Here is a 16,557-nt window from a genome sequence, read left to right on the forward strand (position 1 = left end):
CATCTTAATTTCTTGGTAATGAGAGCCAAACCTCCATATATATATACACATATATGCATTAAGACCACATAGTGGGCCTTTTGCTTTTTGCTATCACAGGTCCAATGTCTAATAAATAAACTACAGACACTTTTAGGACCCACAGTGATGTTTCACAGAGGTTTATGCAAGGTCTTCTAGGAGGACAGACATTTTATGTCCACATACATGCCCCCCTAGGGGCTGCACTAGTAGGGAAAATGCCAACAATGTCTTGCATTTGAAGGGAAGACTTTCCTTTGTCTGTGGGAACTATATAAAAGCCATTCAGGGCCACTCCTAGGAATAAATGTATTATCCAGCTGCCTGTGCTCAGTCTCCTGCATCACTTCTCAACCTCCCACCTGCCCATTTCCAACTGTCTCTCACTCCTCTCTGAATTTATAATACTGAAGTAGAATAAAACACTGTACAAAACATCAGGTATACATGCATTTATTAAGCTGATGGTTTCTGTGGAGTGTCAGATCTTGTCCAAAAGATTACTTAGATGATAGCAACAACTTGTCTTTCCAGGATATATTTCTAGGAGCAGCTGTTCTTCTATTATCTTTCTTGGGTAGCTAGTCCATCCACTCACTCGTGATGAAGAGGCACATTGTAGTTAATACAGGTCCTTGTGTATTTACCACTGCCAAGACTAGAAGAGGCTTTTATGGCCATTTATCTGGCTCCTTGTGTAAGACAGATTGATTGCAGCATGCCAGCAAGCCAACGCCTTTTGCAGCAGCAGTAATGTCACTGAATTTACTGGAACAAGATGCTGAAACTTAGGTCCTAAATCTAGGGCCATTATAGATGATGGAAACCATCAGCAAGACTGAAATGCACCATCTGCAGGAATAACTGATGGGATGCTGCCATCTGCTCTAGCCTCAGTCATTGCTGTGAACCACAGACTGCCTGATCTAAGGGGGTTATGTTCCTTCAGACCAGAAATAAAGGGCGTTTTTTTGTGAGGTTTGGCTGTTGACACATGCTTACAGCTGGAAAAAAAGAAATTGTGCCTGAGAGAGAACATCTGGGGCTAAAGGTTTAACGACATGAAGTTGTGTTGGGGGGTTTAGGTTACATATCAGGAAAAGGCCCTTCTCCCAGGGGCTTTTGGGGCACTGGAATGGGCTCATCAGGGAAGTGGTCACAGCTCCAAGCCTGTCTGAGCTGAAGAATTGTTGGGACAATGCTTTTAGTCTCTTGGGGCTGTCCTGTGCAGGGACAGGAGGTGAACTTGGTGATCTTTGTGGATCCCTTCCACCTCAGAATATTTTATGATTCTATGTGGGATTATGGACATCACAGGAGAATTATCTCTTCAAATATTCAGCTGAGGACTTTTCTGCATGATTCATGGTTTGAAAATGTTAATTTGCTTTTCATGAGAGAAGGCTGAAAAAGTTTGTGCAGACAACTACTTGAGTATCAGTAGTGTGTGTGTGTGTGACTATTTCTGGAAGATTTCCATTGTTTACAGGCCACTCAGGGCTCTCAGTTATCTCTGAGGCACTGAGTCAGCATCCCTGCCAAACCCTTGGCTAAAGCTCCATTTTGAGTTATTTGATCTTCATATTTCCAGCACTTTATTCAAGCTGGAGTTTTTCTTTTCCTGCCCCTGTGTAAGGCAGAAGTGAAGAGGAGGCAGAATGTCTTTCATCAGCCAAATGGCTGAAACTCTACGTGGGAGCCAGCAGTTCCTTGGCATTCTGTAATGCAGGGCAAAGCCCCTTGCTAAGGCTGACTTTGCTTCTTTCTTGTTCCAGCCACTGCCCACAATTTGTCCTGCTTCATAAAAAGCTACAGTAAGGGGGAATGTGCCATCAGGAAGCCCTCAGCTGCCATCCAGGGCAACCCAGATGGAGCCAAGTCCTGCAGGCCAGGGTGCAAACCCAGGAGAGCTCCCAGGAGTAAAGTTACTCTTCCCCAAAGCTTCCCCTCCACATATTGCCCATCTGACATTCCAATTTAAATTAATTTGCTCTTCTCCTTACACACTCTGCCTCATCAAAGGCCTGTTGAGAAGTTTAGAGGTGTGAAGGTCTTGGGTGGTGCTCAGAGCAGGATGTCTGACTCACATGCAAATACCACTTACCATAAACTGAGTTTCATACCAGAGAAGATGGTACAAACTATCAGATGGGCTGCAAATCTACTTTTCGTAGTCTTCCTTTTCTAGTACATCAAATAGCAATATTTTTTATAACAATCTTTTTTCCTTTTTTTTTTTTTTTTTTTTTTTTAAATAAGCCTCAGGCATGAATGTTTATTGGCTCATCACTAAGTTGAGAACTTAGAGCTGGGAACAGCTGCATATTGTCTCTTGAGATGTTGCCTTCAGATGTGGGGGACTCTGTCACCTTTACAAGGAAATGTGAATATGATACTTACATTCCCTCTGAGGAAACTGTGTACTATCTTACAAAGAGCAGAAGTGTAAAGGAAAGAGAAAGCCACAAAAGCAAATGTACGAGTGCAGTGCCTTGTGGCTTCTGCAGTGGAAACAATGCCCCAGAGAGAGAGAGAGAGCAAACATGTGCCAACACACAGCCCATTGTTGTGGCTGTGCTCAGCCCTCTGCTCCCCTGAGTGTCAGAAGATGGGCATGTGTAGCAATGCAATTGGGCTAAACAAGGCTCAAGCATCCTTAGCTTGATGCTAAGGACAGGCCTAACTGAACCAGGCCCAGCAGCACCATGCTGGGAGACATCTACTTTTCTATCCTTGCCATTTTTTAGCTGGTTTTGTTTAATCCAGAGGTGTTACATCCTGTGTGAGGAGAGAGGGTATCTGCAGTGAGGAGAAGAGCGTGAGAGCACTGTTATCTACAGCTTGCCTTGTCCTGCCCAGCACAGCTTGGGCTGTGGCCACTCACAGCTCCAACCACAGCTCTCTGTGTGCCACTGCCTCTACCTTGAGGGCATTCAGGGGCTGCTCTGCCAGTGCTCTCTGCTGTAGCTGTTTTCAGGATGTTTATCCTGTGCAACACCTCTGAAGGTACATGCTGGCTTCTAGAGTTTCTCCGTGGCAGCAGCCCAGAGTTGCTGTGCTTTCCAGAGATATCTTCAGGCACCTTCTCCTCAATGCCTTCCCTTGGGGCTCTCCTTGAAGGGAAAACAGAGACACCACTGCAACAACTTAGAGTGCTTCTTTCCAAGTAACATCCAAAAAATCCCTTCCTTCTCCAAAAATGGAGATCAGAGCCCAGACAGGACTGCAGCATGATGTTGTCTTGCTCCTCAAGAGAGGAAGGGTAAAGCTGGCAGGACATTGACATTTCCCCACTTGTCATTTGGCAGGAAGACTGAGCTTAGAGACATGAGCTGCTTTGTCTTTCTCCAGCTGGGTCTGACAGTGCAGGAGGTTTCTGAGGCTGGTTAGAAAAGGGGCTGCTTTTGGGATAGACCATGCATGTACCAGGATCTCATGGGGGATTCTTGCTGCAGGTGAGTGATGTGCCTCTTTGCAGGTCTGGCTGTGCTTTTGGCTTTTGTTCCTCAAAATCTTGCAAGACAGTTTTGTGCACATGCACCAAGTACTCAGGAATACCAAGGCCTGGTGTCAATTCTGTGATGTGACAGCCCTTGAGCCCTCTCTTCTCTCAAATGCTTCTTCACTGCTCATTTTTTAACAGACATTTTATATCCTTTACTAATGATTTCTTGCTCCTGCCTACCTGTTGCTCCAACAGAAACCAGGATGTTTGGTGAGCTGGTTTGCTGTACCATAGGAGCTTTTGGTCTGACTCATTTCAGCTGTGAGTTTAGAAGACTGTGTGGCATGTGGGCATGCCAAACTGATTTACTGGAAGTACTGGTGTTCATTATGAATGCAGAATTCCCTGTATCCTTTTTACACTTGGTTCTACCGCTATGGAACTTTATCTGTCTTCTCTCTCTCACATTCACACACGCAGACATCTTTCTGTTTGCATTTCATTTGTACCATGGACAATCCCCTGGCAGTGTGAACATGCCAGCAAACACAATGTGCAGTGGTACCCTGGAAGCAGGTGGTGCTTTGAGGGATGTTGCCTTGAAGAAAAAGGGAGACAAATTTGAGCAGAGCATGGACAGTAGTTTCAGCATGCTGGGCTTCCTTCCACTCTGCTTGATGGATCCAGCAAAAAACCTCCAAAAAACTGAGGAAAAATTGGGATTGCTGCCTTTGCCCGAATTTCTTTAGGTGCTCAGGCTGGAAGTAGATGTGTCCAAGAGCTTGACACAGATTCCTTGGCTGAGGAGATACCTGGGCATGGCGGGCTCTGCCCTCAGCTTGTTTCTTGCCACAGAGGGTGGAGGTCAGGAACAGAAATGTGATCTTGCTGCTGTTGCTTCCTCTCTCCTTTTGTGTGTGCCTCCTTTGTGTGTTCTTTCTAAGGAAACAGAAGCAGAAAGAAGGAAGAAAAACTAGGTTTTCCTGCAAGGAAAGGTACCTCATTAGTACCAGTAAAAAATGATTAAGCTGGAGATGGGAAGGTGTCTTACAAGACCTTCCTTTAACTTCAAGGTAGAAGAATGACATGAATGAACAAGAAAGATTTATCTATTGTTGTACATTTCTAGTGCCACAGATTTTCTTCTGTCTTATTTTTTGGCCTATGTTTGTGACAAAAAGCTGGAAGGTTTCAGTGGCTAGTGTATGCTGAGGAATTATGCTGGTGATTCAAAATCCTCACCACTCCATCTGTCTCCTGTTGGAATCAGGAATAAAGACTTTATTAGCTTCTCACATGTTTTTGGACCTAGCTCCCATGCCTCCTCACAGCTTCTCTCCTTGCTGTCTTTCCCACAGCAGCCAGCTTCAGGGCTGGTTTTTGGCAGTGTTCTCACCCCCTTCCATGCTCATCCCTCTCCCAGCTTGCTCAGGTGGCTGGCCCTGCCTGCAGGAAGCGTTTGTGGCTCCGGCCAGCCCCTCATACACCAGATGTTGATGCAAAGCTGATCCTGATGGTTTCCAAGGGAAGTGTGCCTCCTTTCCAAGCATTGTCCAACAGCCACCTGCTGCTCCCTGGGGGTCCTGGGCTTGCTTTCCCCTTGCTGCTGCTGAGGCTGTGGGGCAGAATTAGGATTTCCATCACTCCCCCACCCAAAAAACTTCATCCTTCCCACTAGGATGGTGGCATGTGGATGCTGGATCTGAGCTCTTCAGGTGAGCATTGAGGAGGACAAGGACCCCATGTGGCCCTCCAGCTGGGTGGACAAACTTCCAGGGCATTCCTGCATTTTAGTGCCCATTTTCTTTGTGTCCCCACGTTGCCTCCATGCAGAGAAAGCACCCTGTTGAGACTTATTTCCGCCTCTGCTAGAAATGAGAAGTGCTGGAGGAGAGGAGGAGGGCACAAAGGCTGCACCGACATGTCCCATCACTGCTTCCTCACAGCAGAAAATCCTCTCACCTGCCAGGAGCTGTCATTACACAAGGCAACACTGGATTTTTTTTGACCCTGAAAATGAACTTTAGGAGGATTTTCCTAGTCAAGTGCTTGCTGCTTTTATTTCCCAGTGTAAAATGTGAGTTTTTCTTACTGTTTTTTGCTCTTTTGGGCTGATGTTAAAATTGCATTTTAAAGCATTTACAACTTGGTGGGCTGCTACTGATATGAAACTTGTTCCACTTTTCCAATGAGTGAAAACATCTGGGTTATTGCTGTTATTATTTGATTTAATTTTCAGCCAGGGGGAGGGCAGGACCTGAGTTTCCTATTCCAGTTATAATAATAAGCTGTAAAGAGTTTTGGTTTTAAGTTAATGAGCCTTAATTTGACACATGTATAATGAGAAATGTCAGCATGCAGTTTGCTTTCTGCCCTCGAGGTAGCTTGTACTACATTAGAGATCCAGTTCACTGTGCATTATCGCATGTAATTTCCTTTTCTTATCAAAGATTTGCAAATCTTTTGAAAGTGCAATTTATATTCTTCCATAAATATTAACAGAGTGATATATTTCAGTGTCTTCAGTGGAGTTGAAGTTTAAGATGTGAAAACAGCAAGCAACTGCATATATCTTTTATATTTTGCATATTATTGTTGTCATTATTTTTTAAAATATTAATCTAAAAACTTAATTAAGGTGTTAACTCATAGAGTAGGGAAGGTTTTAAGAGATGGAGACAATACAAACCTATATAAATTTTTTTTTCCTCTGTTTCATTCCACTAAAATTGTATGAATGGCTGCTTAATGCTTTGCTTTTCCTTCGGAACAAAATTAACAGATAAATAAGGATTTCTCTTTTTTTATGTACACAATCTATAAAACATCTTCCTCAGCAGAAATAGAGATTATTCCCTTGAATGGAAAATTGTCTCAGAGACTTTCTTCCTTCTCTAAAATTACTGCCGGATTTTTTTCTTTTAACTCTTTCTTGTGACTGTGAGTGAACTGTAGGCTCTCAGTTAAAACCTTTCTACCCTTTGGAGCACATTTCAGTTGGCATTTTAATCAGAAATGTCGTTTCATGAACTAAACATATTTTTAGTATCATATATGTGGGATACTCAGATTTCCACTAGAAAGACTCTGGAGATCAGGTCAATATCTAGAGATGTCTCTGATCCACAGAGATGCCACTGAGTTATCCTTGAAAACTCAGATTACTTTTTTCCTTTACTTTCAGAGAGAAAAATATAAGTAGTGTCTGTTATGCAAAGAAGTCCTATTAGTAGCTCTGAATACTTGTCCATGACTGAGAAGGAACAACCATCAGAATTCAAATATTGGGGTATAACATGTAATGTCATCTGTGTGGGGCACAGCTGCTTCCAAGGCTGTTTAGCTGATAGCTTTATTTCAGGACATTTCATTAGATACGTCAAATACCTTGCAAGAAAGGCAGTGCTGAAAGAACAACCGCTCTTTAGAGGTGGTGAATTGCCAGAAGCACTACAGCATTAAGGTTCTTGTTGCAGAGGCATGCTATTTTAGCTCTCTGATTATCTCTAATGTTGTTAGTTTAATGAAATAGCCAGTGGATTTCAGTTTCCCCTGTGTGGTGCCATTTATCATTATCCTACATACAAGGAATGAAGGACTGCAATAAAAATATGCATAAACACAGTTTTTCTCTCTGTGGGGAAAAAGCGCTTAAAATATATAAAATTAGAGCAGAATCAGCTCCATGTGGTGATGAGAAGGGAAATCTCCTCCTGCTGGTTGGCTTCACCCTGTAAATCGAGGGGGAATGAGCACAAGAAAATGACAAACTAAATAAGCAGTGGCTCTGAGCGCGTGCGTTCAGGTGTCAGTGAGCTTATCCCACCTGACACTTGCATGCAGATTTCGACCTCCTCCCGCAGGTTTGTCCACCTGCCACGGGGGTGGGGACAGTGCCTCACTCGAAATGACCTGCCAGCAAAGTTTCCCAAGTCCTGGCTCACCAGAAATGGGGCCGGCAACGAAGGTGGGTGAAGCAGCCTGGAGGGGAGCGGGCAGAGCACCCCAGGCACTGCTCCAGGAGCACGTCATCACCAGTGCTGGAAACACCATGGATGTTCAGTAGCCTTGGCTATTCTGAATATCCCCTTTGGCAGCCCCATGCTCAGGTGCTTCCCAGTCCTGACACCACCTTTGGGAAGCTCCTACTCTTAACTGTTCTGGAGAAAGGACCTAGAATCAAAAGAAAAGAAAAGACTTTTTTTTTTTTTTTTTTGGCAATTGCTTTTCATGTAATGACTCTTGCACCCCTCAGTTCACAGGATGCTGGTAGCTGTTTCTTCCTGCCTTACTTGCCCCATCAGGATCCTATGCTAAAGAAATCAAGTGGATACATTCCAGTGGGGCAGAGTAACTGGGATGGGAGAGGAAGGGGCACTGCTGTGGGTATGCCTCCAGTTCAGTGCCTTACATTCACTCATAGCTTGACATGGGCTGCTATTATTATCATCATTGCTATCACTGGGGTTGCTGAAAATAATTCTGCTGTCTAGGGACATGACAATTTTGTCTGCAGTAATGTCTGCAGTGATGGGCACTCTGGGTACCAGCCTGTGCCACGTGCAACATGCAGAAGTGATCTTCTTTTCAGGAAGGGCTAAGTTCATGTTAAAGTGAATAGGAGGCCATGAATCTTGGCATCCAGAGTCATTCCAAGTAAGTCAGCCAGGGTATAAATCCAGCTTTTGAAGGCTGGACTCTTAGCTTTCTTGCCTCTCAGAATTAAATTGGATGCTGGCATTGACCTAATGAACAATCAAGAAGCTCTTTGGAGCAGGGGAAGAAGATGGCATCAGTAAAGCAGAGAGGTTTGGGCAGCTCAGGAAGGGGATGCATAGCAAATAACAACCTTTTGGGTGACCACTGTGGCTGCTGGAGACAACTGATGGGCTGGCTGTGCTTCCCTCCACAGGCTCCAGCACCAGATGGATTTACAAGGCAGTGAATGAGACAGCTATCCTCAGCATCACTGCTCCTGGGAGCATCTATGAGGCAAGATGGACAAAAGGCAGGCAGAGGCTGGTTCAGGTCAAAGATGGAAACGTTAAATACTTTGTGAACAAGGAGCAGTGCAGGTGTGCCATGCTCCGGAACGGGACCCTGCAAATCCAGCGCCTGGAGAAAGAGGACAGCGGGAACTACATGGTGACGGTTTACCAGCAGGATGGGAAACTGAAGGCAGAAGAAAATATAATGTTCTTAGTTCAGGGTGAGTTTTTGCTTTTCTCATGGCATTCCCAGCACAGCTGAACAAGACTTGATATGCTCTGTTCTCTCCCACAGCCTTTCCTACTCTGTGCCCTCCTTTCTGGTTAGGAGTGGGAAGACTTCTGTAGGACATCCCTTCTCCTTCCTGCCACTGACAGCAGTCTGCCTCTCTTCTCCCTTCTCTTGCTCCTGCTGATGCCCTCAGATCCCTGGCTTCTTTCTGGCTCCCCTGTTTGTCAGCCAGCAGGTTTCTAGCTGTGCCCAAGAAAGAAGCTGTGAGCACATTCACACTGACAGCAGGGTGAGGATGGTCAGTCCTACTGCAGCACCACAAAGAGTGCCAGGACCCTGAGAGGGGACTGGGCTCCCAGCAGCATCCTACTTCCAGAAACCTCTGGTAGGACCACAGCAGCCTATGTGAGGTACAGCTGTGGCTGATGCACTGTGAGTTTCAGGTATTTCTGGTGCCATTTTATGGGCACTGAGTTATGACTTCTGTTCTCTGGCCACTGGTCCAGCAAGCTGAGCAACTTGTGTTGCCAACTCCTTGAGGAGAGTTCAGGGATCCAGATGGCACTAAATGCCTGCATTTGGGCAATGGAATCCCCCACCATTTTTGCTCTAACATACAAAATAGCCAGCAGTCACCTTCCCTGAGATAAACCACAACAGGAATTGAATTTGCAGTGGAAGAAGATTCCTGCACCCTATCCTTGCATAGCATAACACAACAAAACCTATGGTTGTGCTGTTCAAAGCACAGTTAGGCACACACCTGGGGATTTCAGCTGCATGGGTTCAAAGCACCAGGGCAGCCTCCATTCCTGTGCTGTATCTTGTCCTAAGAGATTGGAGGAGTAATAGCCCAAAGGTTTTGGGGTGAGTAGGGATGATGGGGATAGCTATTCTGCTCCTTAATAGCTGCTGTGACTTCTCCAGACCTCTAAGCTGTAGGACAGCACAAGTTTTTTCCCCAGTAAGGGGATAGTTTTGTTCTGTCCTTCTTCAGCCAGCATGCACACCTTTGCCAACATCTTGAGTTTGTGGGCACCAGCTGGGATTATGGAAATGATGCCTCATTGAGGCAGCAAGGAGAGCTGGAGTGGTTTTAGAAGGGTTTCTGTGCAACGGGAGGCCCCGTGTCTAACGGGCTACTGAGCACTGAGGATGTCTCACTATTTGGGAGCTATTACCGTAAACAGATTCAGGAAGTCACCAGAGCATGATGCTTCTTGCTCATGTTTTAAGCCACTGAACTGTCATTGGGGTGTCCTCATTTCAGGTCAAGGTTAATGCTCCAGCCCAGCTGTGTGCTGCATCATTTCCTCTGCTGTGCAGCAGAGAGGTTGCATTACCTCTGACACATGGTTTTGGAAGTCCTGTAGTTACTGTTGGGTGCTAGAATAATTTGTCAGCCAGGTTGGCCCTTTTTTACTAGGGATGGACAAACAGTTGTTAAAAATGGAATAGTCCAAAGGATATCCTCACACAACACCATCACCTGGACTCTGTTTCCCACTGGGATCTTTCTCTGAGTAATAGGTTCCAGTTTGCAGAGGAGGACTGAGCTTAACAAGGAAAGGGTAGCTGCAGATGTTGTGGTTTGAACCTTGATTGTGTGTGCTATGAGCAGTCCTTTTTTGCTTTAGAATTTATGATCTCTATAACTTACACAGCCTGTAACTAGAGGTAGCAATAGCATTTTTTTGTTTATCTGGTCTTATAGGTGGAAATAATTATTTTCCACTTGCTGTCCCTGCCAGTTGCTCTTACTTGAGGAAAACCCTGCAGGCTTTTCTGTCTCTTTCAGTGCCACCAGTGATAGAGAAACTGGAACCAAAAGGGAGCAAGTTGTTTGCAGGGCATAAGAAGAGACAGAAGTCAGTTTTGTCTGTCATAACCTCATTGAGAGCTGAAGTGTCTGTTTTGTGTTGATGGGTTGATGCCTTCCATGGTGCCTTCCATGCTGTGCTGAGTGCTGTCGGTAGCACACAGAGCATCATAAACAGCTTTTCATAGTTTTTCCTGCTTTAGAGAAAATCTGTCCTGTTGGGCACAGGCAGAACAGGACCAACTTCACTTGCACCAAAACACAGGGCCCAGAGGTGGAGGAAGCTGTGGCTCTGGGTCCCTTCCATCCACCTGAAGACTCAGCTTCCTCCCCTTACCTACCTGGTGTGCAGCTCTGCTTTACTGGGCCAACTATGTAGGCTACTGTACTTTCTTTATTATTGCCTTGTTGCTTCTGTGGTAGAAGTCTGATTTGCTCTTCATTCTTCTGTGAGCTCATTAGCTGGGGATTTGGGGTTAATTCTCTGTTCTGCTTTATAACAGAGGAGAAAGTCTCTCAGATGTGCCTGTCCCTTTCCTTCTTTTTCAGATCCTGTCCCTCAGCCAATCCTTACTGGTGACTGTGTGAATAAAAGTGTATCTGTCAAGTGTGAAGCCAAACACAAGGCCAAGGATGAAGCAAAAGAGAAAGCTAAGGATGAAGCATTTATGATAGAACTGATTCAACCCAATGGGAAAAAAATCCAAAGGAATGCAACAGTGCTGGAATGGCGTGCGTGGAATTCTGGGATGTTCAGATGTGTTGCTAAGAACCAAGTCAGTGAAAAAATGGCTGAAAAAGTAATTAAGTGTTCAGGTAAGCAATCTCTTTAATTGGAATGTGCCAGGGTGGACCACACTGCCTGATGCAGTTGCACACATCTGTAGGACTGTGTAACATCTGTAGGTGCCAGGAGCACAGAAATCCCAAGTACCCAGTACTGTGAGTTTAATTCCAGCCCAGTTATTGGGATCTGATGCTGCTGTGGTAGCCAGGATGCAAGTCATGCTTTCTGCCTGGAATTCTCCAGCCTTGTCACATCTCTCTGCTCCCCATCCTGCTGCTACCAGCCCCACTGCTACCCTTAAGGTATCCCTACTCTAATGATAGAGTGATCAAGCTGAGGGCAATGGAATGTGAGAGGGGTTTTCCTCCTCCCCTTCTCCTGTGGGGAAATCCATTTTGTTTTTCTCCTCTCCGTAATAATGTCTATGAATGTGGTGGTTGCCTGATGCCCATGGGTGTGGATGAGTTCTCTCACAAGGGGAAAAATAAGCTGCTTGGACTCTTCAGCTTGTCCTAGAAGTCAGAGGGGAAGTTATGGAGGATTTCACTTTGGGCTTACATGGGTCAGATAAGCATGACTCAAATGTTCCATGGTTTTCCTATTCAGTTGAAGCCTCATCTTTCTAAACCACAGACGCAGCAAAAGGACTGAGAGGTTTGCATTTTAAAGGGGCAGAGTCATGCTGAAAATGATTCAGTAGGAAGAGATCACAGGTGTCATCCTCCCACGTAAAAGTGTTGAAAGCTAAGGCACAAACACAGGGCAGATCACACTGACCTTGGTGTTCAGCTCAAAGTTCAGAAATCCAGTGCAGTGCTGGGGAAAAGTCCTTGAATTTGCCAGGCTTGGGTTCATCCCACCCAACCATGAGTGCTCTGCTTGAAGCTTTCTCTTACTCTGGATTCCTGCTGGAGCTGGTGGAGAGTTGAGAAGGGCTCACAAGAGCTGGCTCGGTATTTCCAATTTTTACCTATTTCTGCCATAGTGAATTTAGGGAAAGTCCAAGTTTGAAGGACAGCCCATGGCGTGAGAAAGGAGGGAGCAAGCCTTAAGGCATAAAGGCTTTAGTGGAGTGATCCCAGGTCTGCTGAGGCTGACTGAAGGCCAAAGAGCTGAGCAACAGGATGGCCTCTGATCCCCTGTGTGCCTGTTGCCTCCTGAATAATCCTCCTGATTTCAAAAATAGCCAAGCAATGTATTTTTGTGCTGCTGGCTGACCTGATGGACTGCACAGTCCCATTGGTGTTAGCATAGGGAAGGGGCGAGCAGGATGTGGCATGGGCTTTGGAGCCAGGTATGAAAGCATGGATTAGGCAATGCCTGGATTAGGTTTGTTTAAGACAGGACAAACTATCCCAAACACCATGTCTGGATGAGGAAATGCTGGCTGGAGCTGCCCATGCCAGGACACAAGCCAGGCAAGCACAGTTCTGCCTGCAAATGCTGCTGTAGACAGACATTGGCCGTCACCTACACAATTTTGATTTCTCTTTTTCTCACCCTTGAGAAATGCTCTTTTTTCACAGGGTCGGAGAGTTTGTTTTTTTTTCTCACATCATTAACAGAGAAATGCCAACGATCTTTAAGGTACAAACACAGCATTTCTCAGACACCAAAACCCCCCTAAAGCCATGGAGCACCACTCTTCCTACCCAAACTAAATACCTCTCAAACTTTTCTATGTAGTGGCAGGACTCTGCCAGCTCCATAGTAGATTAAAAATCCCTCATCTTGCAGTCGAATTTCCTCCTAACCCTGCTACCCTCTGTGAACACTTAGTCCTGCATTTGAGACAAATCACTTTGAATTTTGACCTTTACAGGCAAAGTAAATTTCATGTGGGCTTCAGCTCAGCCAGCTTTTCATGGAAGTGTAATTATATGTGAATCTTCCTGGGCTCCTCTTTGACTCATCTGGGAGAAACAGGCATAGAAAAAGCAAAATACATCTTGGTGTAACACTGGCAACTGAAACAAGTGACAATTTAAATACAGTGAGCTGGCACACATGAATGCTCAGGCTTCAATTTTCTGCAGAACTTTAATCCATCAGGGACCAATCAAAATTCTCAACAATGAGGAGCAGCAACTTTCTGCTGTGCACAGGGAAAAGGCAAAGGGTGGGGTGTCTGCTGGTCTGCCCTTACAGTCAATGGAAGAAAATACAGAATTCTAAGTAAATGTTGTGAAAGTTGTTTCTTCCCATCTAACATCCTCTTTCATCCCCTTAATTAGGCAAGATGGACTTTTATCTCATCTTAATCATAGCAGGAGGAGCAGTCTTCTTTGTCAGCTTTGTGATTTGTCTTATTTATTGTATCAGAAGGAAGAAAAAAAGGCATGAAGTTTGTGGTAAGTGTTTAAGGGGCTTTGTTTTGCTACCAAGACACCTAAAATATTAGGGCTTCCCATTGACAGCAACCCTGTGGTCAGGAGCATTCTGTCTGCCCTGACACGAGCAATAACCTGGTTTTAGCATATGGTGGATCTGTGTTGATCAGCTGGCATTGCCAGGCTCACTTTCTGATACGTGCTTTGAGCAAAGCCACCTGAGTATTATTTGACATTATGGCTGTTCTCTTTTGAGTGGTACAGATCACTGCCTCAGCTGTGCAGTGACACCATATCCTCAGTTCTTGGGCCTGGATTCAGCAGGAATTAAGAAAATGACTCTGAGAAAATGAGAATGAATATTTTAGTGATTATTTCACGGTGCCTGGCCTCTCTGAAACAGTTTGCTGTGTGTTTAAGGCCAACACAGTGTCTCAAGAGGTAAATCCCTCAACCTCTAAGTGATGAGTAATATTTCAGAAACGATGAGTCAGTGATGAGAAACCAGTTGGTATGAATTTTCTCCTTCTCTGTGTGTGAAAATTAATGCTGGCAAAAGGCATCTCTGGCTTCCAGGTGTCTGGAAATCCCAGCCTGGGGTTAGATCTCACTTTCCCTTCAGCAGCCTCCAAAAGGAGGGGTTCAGGATGGGGGTGCCCTCCTTGGAAAAGCTGCTTCCCTCAACAGATGGGGCAGGTCCAGGTACCCCGAGCTCAGCCAGGCAGCCAAAACCTTTCACGATGGTCTGGGAGGTGCAGGCAGAGGTGATTTTTGCTGTTCACTGAGACAGCAGGAACCACCTGAGAGTGGCAGGTTAAACCCCCAATATTTGGCTTTTTTTCTTGTTCGAGCCAAGAACTTTGCGCGTGTCTGACCGCGTGGTGCTCGTGTCTTTGCAGAGGAGGAGCGGGCGATGCAGGCTGTGCCCATGGACCGTGAGCGGGCGGTGCGGGAGCTGCCCCAGCCCCCGTCCGAGCCCACCCCGAGGCAGGCCCGGGTGCAGCAGCGCCCGCTGCCCCCGCAGCCGCAGGAGCCGCAGCAGCCCCGGCCCCGGCCCCGGCCCCGCACGCAGCCACGGACTCCCAACCCGCCCAGGGAACGGCCCTGAGCGCACTGCCTGGGAGGAGGGATGCTGCTCTATCCGCTCCACTCACCGGGGAAAAGAAAAGCCCCTCCTGCCCAGCCCTGCGTAACGCCCAGGACAGGCTGCTTTCGCTGCAGAAAATTGGGGAGAGCATCAGATGGAGATGGAGAGACCCAGTGGAGGAGGCTCAAGGTGATGGGCATTCATCCCTGTGGCCATTTTTCTATCAGTGTCCTCATGTTAGGATATGGATATGGAGCACTGAGCCCTGTGTCTTTCTGTGGTTCACTTGTTTTTACTGCACCTTGCTGTCTTCGTGCTTTTTGGATGGTTCTCACCAAGAAGAAGCTAAAGCTCTAATGAGACAAAATGGACCTATGGATCTTACAGGGGTTTTATCTCCTGCTGCACATTAGGGCAGCTCTTTGGCTTCAGCATCAAATACATGGCCCTCTGGACCAAAAAAAATAGTTGTATGTAATTAAATACTTGTCTGAAGTTGAAAGGATTTGTGTTGTATAATGCAGAGAAGAAAATATTGACAGGACGTGTGAGAGCCTTGAAACACCTGTGTGGGAAAAAACACACATGGGACAGGAATAAACTTTTCCCTTTCTCCACTGTGTTTAAAAAAGAAACTTGAATTGTAGCAAGAGAGAGTTAGGTCAGGTTTTTTTTTTTTTTTTTTTTTTTTTTTTTTTGTTTTTTTTTTTTTTTTTTTTTTTTTTATGAAACACTGAGAGAGATTTCTGTGAGAGGTTCTCCAGCACTGGGATTTCAAAGGGTGGATGAGACAACATTCTGTGAAGCCTCTTTGTCCTGACAAGGGCCAGGAGAATGTGCTACACAGCCTCCTCAGAGACAGTTTCAACTCAGTTCTCTGTGACTTTTAGGCAAATAAAACAAACCTTTATTCTCAGCATAAGTCTGTGTGACTATCCAGACAATTTTTTTTTGCATAGAAGAGTCTGGTGTTGTTTGGCTTGTGAAACAAAGCATCTTAAACTGCCAGCCAGTAGGATTACTGGTGGCACTCTCTGAATTGTCAGGGGTTTACATCTCAGGGCCTCCTGCTGAGGGTGAGGAACTGAGTCTCACCTCAGGTAACAGCTCAGGTATAACCAGGGGATGACAGAGAGCTGCTGAGAGATCTGCATCCCCAAGGGAGAAGCTGGACTGCATCACCTTCCACACGCTGGACACTGCCTGCTCCTCTGGGCCTTGGGGGTGTCCAGAACTGCTTCTACAGGACAGCTGAGGAGCTGAGAGCACTGGCCTGTTTCAGAGCAGTGTCTGGATGAGTACACCGACCCCTCTGGGGTAAAAGGCAGGGCAGGTGAAGGAGGAGAGAGCCACGAGAGCCACAGAGCACGAGACATCCAGCCAGCTAGCTGATGGCTCTGGCAGAAGGACACCTAACACCTCTTTCAGGCTGGCCTATCCCACATGTGCCAGGGAGATAAAACAGCTATGCCTTGTTTTTTCCTGGGAATTATGACTATTTTTATCTTCTGGTATAAGGGCAAGGAGGCAACTTGTCAGGAAAAGGAAGTCTCTGCCTCCTCCAGAGCTCAGTCACTTCACTTGAACTCCGACAGCAGGAACAGCCCTGGGAGTGCCACTTGCTCTCCCCTTAGCTTTCTGCAGCTGATTTTCAGGCTTTTGCTATTTAAAATTGCATTTGGTAAATGTCTCATGGCTTATTTTGTAACACAGCATATGCTATATCCCTCTACTGAATAAATAAAGAGGAGACTGGGTGCAGAGGATCTTAGTTCACAGCTGTGCTGGTACTTCAGTATCACACTTTGATACAAAGGAGGCAACAAAAACATTTTGGTCCCTGAGCCA

At 45.8% G+C, this 16,557-nt stretch overlaps 1 protein-coding gene across 2 annotated transcripts; it reads left to right on the forward strand.

Annotated features, from left to right (window-relative positions):
* The first annotated feature begins 1,971 nt into the window (after positions 1 to 1,971).
* CD2 (CD2 molecule) lies at positions 1,972 to 16,347 on the forward strand. 2 transcript variants are annotated; one of them, XM_083855839.1, is made up of 5 exons: positions 1,972 to 2,404; positions 8,379 to 8,675; positions 11,055 to 11,321; positions 13,527 to 13,643; positions 14,522 to 16,347. In XM_083855839.1, the coding sequence occupies exons 1-5, from the start codon at positions 2,359 to 2,361 to the stop codon at positions 14,728 to 14,730; spliced, it is 936 nt and encodes a 311-aa protein (XP_083711965.1). In that variant the 5' UTR covers positions 1,972 to 2,358; the 3' UTR covers positions 14,731 to 16,347. The 2 variants fall into 2 exon arrangements, with proteins under 2 accessions (XP_083711965.1, XP_083711964.1); XM_083855838.1 differs by lacking the exon at positions 1,972 to 2,404 and adding an exon at positions 5,359 to 5,543.
* Positions 16,348 to 16,557: the final 210 nt, after the last annotated feature.

This window comes from Zosterops lateralis, assembly GCF_965231275.1.
Source record: "Zosterops lateralis genome assembly, chromosome: 2".
NCBI classification, from domain to species: domain Eukaryota; kingdom Metazoa; phylum Chordata; class Aves; order Passeriformes; family Zosteropidae; genus Zosterops; species Zosterops lateralis.

Excerpts from the sequence above, each read along its gene's own strand:
- CD2 (XM_083855838.1), top strand. The coding sequence starts at position 5,483 with ATGAACTTTAGGAGGATTTTCCTAGTCAAGTGCTTGCTGCTTTTATTT. Across the intron at positions 8,676-11,054 it reads TATAATGTTCTTAGTTCAGG|ATCCTGTCCCTCAGCCAATC; the intron begins GTGAGTTTTTGC and ends CTTCTTTTTCAG. Across the intron at positions 13,644-14,521 it reads AAAAAGGCATGAAGTTTGTG|AGGAGGAGCGGGCGATGCAG; the intron begins GTAAGTGTTTAA and ends GTGTCTTTGCAG.